Source organism: Papilio polytes, unplaced genomic scaffold, assembly GCF_000836215.1.
Source record: "Papilio polytes unplaced genomic scaffold, Ppol_1.0 DF823923.1, whole genome shotgun sequence".
Classification (NCBI taxonomy): Eukaryota; Metazoa; Arthropoda; class Insecta; order Lepidoptera; family Papilionidae; genus Papilio; species Papilio polytes.
The window spans coordinates 2,952,794-2,961,961 of NW_013525281.1; the positions used below are offsets into that span (position 1 = coordinate 2,952,794).

The 9,168-nt window shown below is 34.0% G+C and overlaps 2 protein-coding genes across 2 annotated transcripts; both read left to right on the forward strand.

Moving 5' to 3' along the window:
* Positions 1–67: 67 nt before the first annotated feature.
* On the forward strand, positions 68–6,373 carry LOC106102180 (carboxypeptidase B-like). Its single transcript, XM_013281592.1, has 7 exons — positions 68–241; positions 2,962–3,019; positions 3,329–3,541; positions 3,968–4,049; positions 4,418–4,568; positions 4,843–5,006; positions 5,733–6,373. The coding sequence occupies exons 1-7, from the start codon at positions 205–207 to the stop codon at positions 6,324–6,326; spliced, it is 1,299 nt and encodes a 432-aa protein (XP_013137046.1). The 5' UTR covers positions 68–204; the 3' UTR covers positions 6,327–6,373.
* An 825-nt stretch (positions 6,374–7,198) lies between these two features.
* LOC106102262 (zinc carboxypeptidase-like) lies at positions 7,199–8,811 on the forward strand. Its single transcript, XM_013281687.1, has 2 exons — positions 7,199–7,422; positions 7,604–8,811. The coding sequence occupies exons 1-2, from the start codon at positions 7,354–7,356 to the stop codon at positions 8,216–8,218; spliced, it is 684 nt and encodes a 227-aa protein (XP_013137141.1). The 5' UTR covers positions 7,199–7,353; the 3' UTR covers positions 8,219–8,811.
* The last annotated feature ends 357 nt before the right edge of the window (positions 8,812–9,168 follow it).

The following is a 9,168-nucleotide window of genomic DNA, read 5'->3' on the forward strand; positions in this document are numbered from 1 at the left end:
GTCCTTAACTCGATATCTAATTAGGCTGAGCGTACCGTTACGGTAATTTCGAGATTGGAGATTCCTACGTGCGCGTGCGCAGTCAGTGCGCGACAGTCCGCGCGGACGATCGCTTGCGCGAGCTCTATTACATCGGAAGTATTTATTTATTCTAAGTTAAATTAAATTATTTATTTTATTTTAGTTATAGTGACAACAGTTAAAATGGCTGATAAAATTACCAGTTTATTTTTTGTATTTGGTAAGTGTAATTATTTAAAAAAAATAACAAAAAACAAATGGTGCAAAGTAGGGTAATTGACAAAAAAAATTGAATAAAATAATTAATGTGTTGTCTAAAATATTAGTAAAGGAATTAATTGTAAAGTATGTTATTGGTAAGGTTAAAATTTATATTCGTAATAAATAAAATTATATCTAATTGTTTCGAGGAAGATAAAATTACAATACAAACAATAAAATAAATTCTTTAGCCTAGTTCACAAGATGTATTGAAATCAGTTCCGCCTCCATATAGGACGTTATCCACTTTCTCTCAAATGATTTTATAAGTGAGCCATGCTTATAATATAGAATCAAATGCTACATTTTAATCATTCGAAAATATTACACATGCTATCAGATTATTCTTGCATTTTTATTGATTTTTAGTTTCAATTCTAGTTGTAGATTTTAAAAAAAAGTCCACGATAACCTTGATCTTGACATGATTGATGATGTCCCTTTTACGTGCAAATAATTAATAGAATTTCTACATACTAAAGTGACAGGTATTTGTTACTAGCTTTCGCCTGAGATTTCGTCCGCGTGGAATTAAAAAAAAGAAGACTGTGTTCTTTCAAATTTCATCGAGATCTCTTCAGCTGTTTAGCCTATAAACTCTAACAAACATCCATCCATCTAAACTTTCGCTTTTATAATATTATTAAGATTTGTGTCAAAAAATATGTCATTGAGATCCTAACAAGTTGCAAAAAAATAATAGTACATAAAGTTTCAAGTAAATGTGAAATCGTTTTTTTTTAAATCATAAATCTTTCACGTTCATTCGTTTTCGCTACACGTCTTAAACATAATGTAGAAAAAAAAATATTATAACCGATGTGTTCTTTCAAACTATGCTCTACATCTACGTAAAATTTAATAGAGATTCCTTTAGTTTAGGAGATAGCTTGTAGCAAACATTCATCCAAACAAACTTTCGCATTTATTATAGAATGATACTCGTATATCGTTTTGAATGCAGAATCATTCTGCGTTGCTTCCTGTGGAAGGTATTGAGGAAGGTCTATGTTCAGCAGTGGGCAGACAAAAATTCATGATGATGATATCTTTTTACTCATTTCTAATAACATTAAGCTTAACTATTCGAGAGCGGAAACCTTAACGTGTTTGACCAGGTTACAAGCGTAACTGTAACATGCCTAGTATCGGCTAATTGTATTTAATAAACAGCGTATTAAAAACAATCTTCTATTATTTTCCACAACAATGTTATCGTGCGGAAGTAATCAGATTTTCTTACTGCCGTGATAATTATTGCTACACCAATTATCTGTTACTTCACAGTACTGTGTATTAAAAATTTACAAAGATTCAATGTTATTCCATTAAGTACATATTGATAACTATATCTAAGTTGGAACTCAAATTATGTAAAATCCGAAAACACAAGACTACTCATGCAGTTCATGAATTTCAATAGAACAAATCTTATTCAGAACAGATTGTTTTTTCTTTTATTCGTCACAAAAAAAGTCTGGCGTAACATATTAATAATCTATATCTATACTAATATTATAAAGAAGATTTTTTTTTTATTTTTGTGTGTATTGAAATAACTCAAAGAATGCTGGTCCGATTTAAAAAAAATCTTCACCATTAAAAAGCTACGTTATCGCTGAGTAACGTATATATTTGTAATTTTCACGTGAACGCTGTCGCATATTTTGGATGCTGCTTCCCTATTTCTTTACTTATAGATTAATCTCCTGCTTGTCAGTGATATCGAACCTAACTTAGGTAGTGAACACATAAACGGAAATGTTTTTAATATAAAGAAATTAAAGCAACAGTAAAGTCTATACTAATATTTTAAATTTAAAAGATTTGTATTTTTGTATGTATTGAAATAACTCAAAAACTACTAGGCCGATTTCAAAAATTCTTTCACCATTAGTAAGCTATGTTATTTGTGAGTAGTATAGGATGTGTTTTTTTTATTATTTTTAAAGTTCATGAAGCCGAAGTCGCGAACAACAGCTATAACTATAATAAATTGAACGTAGAACATTCAACGTCTCCGACCACAGAGGGCAGATTATTTGCGTGGAGCAATTCTTTAATTTGTGAGGACATTTATCGTGTTTGGCTTCGGGTAATTGAGGTCTTTACATCGGCCGACGCGATTTGGCTTCGCCCGGACCAATTCCGTACCGATTGATGTCAATAGGGCTGCCCTTTGATCGAATGAATCCCTGATAATATTAATTTAATAAATGGCGGAGTTTTTCATTTGATATTAGCTGCATAGGCCGAGAGAAAATTAAAGTCAAATTATAAAAGACGTCCCTTTGATGGGATTATTACTTCACAGTAAATTATAATTTTGTATTTTAGAAACAAAATTGAATATTGATATTTGACAATATTAATCTATAGTAATTTTCCGCTTGATTTAATTTAATTCTGATTTTCTTTGACTTCATCTTAATAAGTTTCATTAGGGTTTTTTTTCCATTAATAAATCGCTTTTTGCATTGTAACAAATTATTACAATGCAAAAAAGTTATTGAATTATGGAAGAATAGCATTTTAGCTTTTAATACGTACTGAGAAGTCTAAACTAAAAAAAAAAACAAATGTCTATTTTATATTAGCTGTGTAATGTGTGTACCTTAGTTGTTAAAAATGTAATGTTTACTAGCAAATAGTAATTTCACGTATTTTCATTTGTTTAAGGTATTATTGGATTATGGACACAAGCAGGTTGTGGTGAGAGTAATAATAAGTATGACAAGTAAGTTATATTAAAGGTTTGTTTTATCGTTTAAATGTTAAATACATACATCTAGGATGTAATAATAAGTATTACAGCCTTACAAATAAACGCGGTATACTTTATTCCTAAGTTTAACTTTACACCGCGTTTATTTATAAGGCTGTTAGTAATTATTTACAGATTATTAATAGAGATAGAGAAAATGTATAACCAAACAAATTTTCTTTTTTGTTATATTATCGTATTTACGTAATCTTTTATTTAACTTCAATGTTACTTTAATTACTATATTTATTGTAAAAATAACTGTTTTTTTTTTATTTCTAGTTACACACTCTTTCGGATATACCCTATAGAAGAATCACAATTCGAATTCATAAAGTTATTACAGAGTTCAAATGATGATATAGAAGTATTAAAAAAGAGCCGTGGATACAACGACAGTACGGATGTATTAGTACCACCAAATCGACTACAAAGCTTTAAAGATTTGGCTGAGAAAAATCATTTTAACTACGACCTGAAGAATCAATACGGCAGGTATAAATTTCAAAATGTATTATCAGGTACAAATTCAGTATGCGATTCTAAGATCTATCGCATTAGTTTAAAGTTGAAATTACAGCGTAGTTAATATTTCACAGATACGCTAAGATCAATGTTTCTGTGAAATCGGAAGAATTTAAAATTACTGAGTGCGCTATGTACAATTTTCAAAGCAATTTATGCGTAAATAGGAAATTACTGTAACCTGTTACTAGTATCTTCTTAATCTCGATATGTCTTAAATTTATTTCAAGGGGAAGTTTATTCACAAGAAATATATATTTACGATATCAACATTAAAGGTGTTTGCTAAAAAAACAATAATCAAAGTAAATTGTTTCTATTGTAATATTCTTATTTGCTTGTAAAACATTTAGACAAACAGAAAACATGATTACTTTTGTTACATGTATTGTAAAGGTCATTCGAGTCTCCGGAGAGGGCACCGAGGCGGAGAGTTCTCAGAGGTTTCAGTATATACGAATACCATTCCTTTGCTGCTGTTAGTATTAGTTGTTTTATTATATAACTAGCTTTCGCCCGCGATTCCTTCCAGCGGAATTAAAATAAAAACAAGTAGCCTATATGTACTTTCAGGCTATTATGCCTACATCTATGCCAAATTTTATCGAAATCCGTTCAGCCATTTGGGTTACAAACTCTAACAAACATCCATCTATCTAAACTTTAATTATAACACTAATTTATGTTACACCAATAGAATATAACAGTAAATGTCTCAAATGATTGTAACCATGTTTTAATAACTACTACGTTCCATTATAAAACGCTTTACACACATTAATATCGATTGATAGTAGTTTTTATGCAATGTAGAAATTGTTAAAATAATGTAACTGTATTTTCCAGATACAAGAGTTTATCGATACGATGGCAAGCAAACACCCGGAATTGATAAAGTTACAAACGTTAGGATCAAGTTATCAGGGGCGAAAAATGAAACTTGTCAAGATATCGCAAAACCCTCAAGCGGGGAACCCGGTTATATTCGTGGATGCAGGTTAGTACAAGGCTGGGAAATATCAATAACTAACTTGATGTAAAAATGTATTTTGGTACTTATTTTTCCGACTTTTAAAAATTATACAAACTATCGCACAGTTATTTAGTCTCGCTTTAATTACCTTATATGGAGGTGCTCTCACTTCTCGATTTGTTTAAAGTAACTAAACAATTGAATTAGCTGCAAAACAATCGACAATCGCACAACATTTGTGGGATTGTTTAGTCAAAGTTTCACACCTTAAGTTGGAAGTTCCAATGTGTCATTGCAGGTATCCACGCTCGCGAGTGGGTCGCGCCCTCAATGGCCCTGTACCTCATCCACCGGCTGGTCATGGACCCCGAGGCGAGGAAGCGGGAGCTGCGCGGCGTCGACTGGTACATCCTGCCGGTCGTCAACCCCGACGGCTACGAGTTCAGTCGCACCAGTAAGGCGGTGAGTACACGCTCTTGGAACAAGTCAAGACCAGGAAGTTTATAAAACATTAACCTTTGCCTGTTAATTACAATAAAACCTAGTAAGTATGTGCACTTTGATAGACAATAAACTATCTCTGTACCAAATTATATCCAGGTCCGATTAACCGTTGTGGACCTTGTAACAAACATCCATCCATCCTTTCATATAAGCTTTTGCATGTATTTTAAAACAGAAAGATAAGATTAGCTGAGTCAGGAATGTTTGTCGACGCTGTGTTAAAATATTTTTATTTGGGCCTTCTGCTAAACCTTCTCTGGTGTAAAAATATCCTTTGAAAATTAGGATCTCTCGATTGATCAATATTATTTCTTTTGTATTTTTTAATTGGAGGCAGATTTTTATTTTTCCTCAAATGGAAGGTAATTTTGATGGCGACCGCATAGTTATAAAGTCAGTAGATCTTTACAATTTTAGACCTAAGAGTTCACTAAAAAGTAGGTTTATAGTTTAAATTTATATTTCTGTCTACTGCGGTATATTTATGTTGGATGATATTGGCCTGTAACAAGCGACCAGAATAACCAGTTTTAGCGGTGGTACGTTTAGTTCATATAAATAATCTTGATTCTCAATTATATCTACATGTAAAAATCTTAAGTAAAACATTAATAGCAATGAATATTAAAACCTTGAAGAAAATGTACTAGTGAATTTAAGTAAAAAAAACTTACCTTTTTCTAGAATCGTATGTGGAGAAAAACACGATCTAAAAGCCCTATCTCCAATTGCTACGGAGTGGATGGTAACAGGAATTACGGTTTCCATTGGGCTGTTAGTGGAGTATCAAATAACCCATGCGATATGGAGACGTACGCCGGACATAAGCCGTTCTCGGAACTTGAGACACAGATGGTGCGAGATGTAATGCTGTCGAACCCTAAACGAATTAAACTTTACGTGTCATTACACGCTTACGGCCAGTACTTGGTGTACCCATGGGGTTACACGGCATCAATACTGCCCCAGAAATGGAGGAAACTGGACGAATTAGCTAGGAAAGTGTCGCAGGCTGTTCAGAATGCGGGAGGTCAGCCATTTAAAGTGATGAGCGCTGGTCAGTGGTACCCGGCGGCCGGCGGGAGCGATGACTTCGCATTTGGCGCCGCTCATATACCATACTCTTATACAATGGAACTCACAGATGGATTTGAATTCGTATTCCCTGAGAACCGGTTAAGGAATACTTTACCTGAATTGTACGAAGGTTTCAGAGCCTTCGCTTCGGAGATTCGCAACGAGTTCTCAAACAAACGTTTTAGAGACCACAACGTGTAAAGACTGATGTGATTTCTGCAATATTTGTAATAAAATTTCGAAACTTTTATTGATTTTTATTTATAACCTCAATAAATTTATAACATTGTTCGCAGCATAAATGTACTAAAAAATAATTCATATATGTTTTGGTCTAAGCATATCAAATTAATATCAGTGATGAAGACGAAAAAAATCTACATCTTAATTTGTTTTTTATTAGCTGGTATGATATCATTGTAATTTTCTTAATAAGCTTAGGATAGATAACAATTTACTTGCTATGTTTATATTTTAGGATTCATGCAATTTGTTGTTCTTCAGTATTGTGGGTAAGTGTAACTGGTACCTTTTGATTTTAACATCAGTATTTTCAATTGTAAAACTCTGTCACTTAATTCTTTATAATACGATTATATAAGGAATATTCGATATATTTGATATCTATTGTTTAATTTCAGATGTAAAGAAGTGAACAGTTGCTATTTGAATATGCTTGATGATTTACTTAACGCTAATGAAGTTTCTTGCGTCGAAAATGCTGAAATGGGGAGTACTGCTGTAAGTTTATTTGTTTCCTTTAATCCTATGTAAGGAAACCTAAGTTTAGTCCTTTTGACTTCATATTTCTTCTTTATATTTAATTTAATAGTGTAGATATATTTTGTAACAGTTATTTTTAACCTTGTTAATTTATTAATTTGAATGCAGATAACAATTTACTTGAAGGCTATACAAAAGTATTGCGGAAGATTCGTTTCAGTTGATAATAAAACATTAACTTATCAAAAAAGAAATTTATATGAAGTAAGTTATTTTTTTTTATTAGTAACATATTAAATATAGATAAAGATTTTGCAGTACAAAAAGTTTGAAATTAAAATCAGTTTTTAAATAGGTTTTATTGAAGCATCCTCACGACAATGCTACGGTGCGAAGCGCAAGGCCCGTTATATTAATAGAGGCGGGTCAGCAAGCTGGTATAGAGCCTGTCAACTTTGCACTGTTTATTATTGAACAGCTGGTCGCCTGCAAAGAGAATCTTTACATGTTGAGAAACGCTCGATGGGTTATACTCCCCAATACTAATCCAGATGGAAGAGAATTCGGCAGATACGTGAGTTTTTAAGAAATACTATAGATTTTCATTGTCACAACACTTGATAAACACATATGATACTTAAAATTTATTAGAATGAACAATTTTTAAGAAAAATCTTTCGGTAGTCTATGAGAAGATAAAATACTGTGTAAAGAAAATGTTATACATATTCATTTTGATTTGTTTTCTTTTCTAGACACCAGGAAATTGGCAAAAGAATTTAAGATTTTCTGAAGACGATCGTAGTGCTGGAGTTGATATAAGTCGAAACTTTGACGAGTCTTTCAACGATTGTGGGGTCATACAAAACGGCTTCGATCATAATTTTCCCGGTAAAAAACCATTCTCAGAAAGCGAGACGTCGTTCATATTAGGCGCACTAAACAGGTACAAAAACAAGTTGAGAGCATACGTGTCCATACGCCGCGACGGCCACTCCTTGCTGTATCCTTTCGCCAGCGTCAACACCAGTGCCGTAGAAGTCGATAAATTGAGAGAAAAGGCCGCCGAAATCACCTCTAAAATAAATCACAAGTACGGTTTTATTGAATATTTGACTAACAGCTCTATCATTGCAATGAACAGGAAGCCAGTGTGCGGACACAGCGTCGACTATGTCTACATGAAGTACAGCACGCCTTATGCGTATGAGATGCGCGTTTTTCTCGAGAGTGATCATAAAATAATGACGAAATTCCAAAGTCTACCTCGCGGTTACGACATCACGCTTAGGAATGGATATTTTGCCGTTATTAAAGAATTGTACAACACAGTAGTCGAAGAACATAGAAACAAAACTTCTAGCTACTAACAAACCTTGTTGTTTAACGCGTAATTCTTGAAATATAGCTCAAAGTATTGTACTCTTTCCCTCTCACGGTTCCTACGCTATGATCGGTTAATGGGCGGTTATTACGGAAGCTGAAAGATGAAATTTTATACAGTATGAGAATAAGGAAATCATAAGATGCCGGAAAATCTCGAAGAGAAGAGTGAAAAGCTCCAACTGGGTCAAAATTATATACCTACGGATGGCGTCATCTTTTACAATACAATATTTATTTAGTACATAATGGTGTATCTCCGTTGGAGGAGTCACTTTTCCAGTTTTAGGAGGATGTCGGTCATGCGCGGCGGGGAGGGCGGCGGGCGGCGCGGGGCGGGCGGGTACCGGCAGCGCGCTTGCGCCAGGGGTGGGGCCCGGCGCCGCTCGGCCCGCTGGCACTCTGCAGTCGGCCGCGCCGGCGGGACCGCGCTCTCCTGATCTTCTCTGATCATTCGCTCCTCAGCCTTCCTGAAAGCCGCCGCTCGCGCTAACACACGCAATATTCATTTTCCTAAGTTACTTTACGTCCAAATTTTTAATTTACAATCTTATCATTTTTAGTGCCTTAATTTTCTCAAAAAAAAAAATCAGTTTGTTTTAATATAATTTAAGCCTTTTACTGATTTAATAATAAAATTGTTTTATTTTTGGGTTTTACAATTATTTTGTGTTGAAATTAAAATAAAATCGGTGACGGGCCCCAAGACATCGAAAGGTAAGTGCTGGCAAAATTTCTATTTTTCAGGATTTTTACATCATTTTCGACCAAAAATGTAACTTTAAATGTGGGTATGCGGAAATTCTAAGTGCGAAGGGGCGGAAGGCGGTGCCGGCGGCAACAGGTTGCAAGGCAGCGCCGGACACAACCTCGGAAACTCTCCTCTCGCTGACGATTTTCTCTTTTCTATTAACAGCTACGGAGCAATTTAGATAAC

Excerpts from the sequence above, each read along its gene's own strand:
- LOC106102180 (XM_013281592.1), top strand. The coding sequence starts at position 205 with ATGGCTGATAAAATTACCAGTTTATTTTTTGTATTTG. Across the intron at positions 4,569-4,842 it reads GGTTATATTCGTGGATGCAG|GTATCCACGCTCGCGAGTGG; the intron begins GTTAGTACAAGG and ends GTGTCATTGCAG. Across the intron at positions 5,007-5,732 it reads TCAGTCGCACCAGTAAGGCG|AATCGTATGTGGAGAAAAAC; the intron begins GTGAGTACACGC and ends ACCTTTTTCTAG.
- LOC106102262 (XM_013281687.1), top strand. The coding sequence starts at position 7,354 with ATGTTGAGAAACGCTCGATGGGTTATACTCCCCAATACTAATCCAGAT. Across the intron at positions 7,423-7,603 it reads GAAGAGAATTCGGCAGATAC|ACACCAGGAAATTGGCAAAA; the intron begins GTGAGTTTTTAA and ends TTTCTTTTCTAG.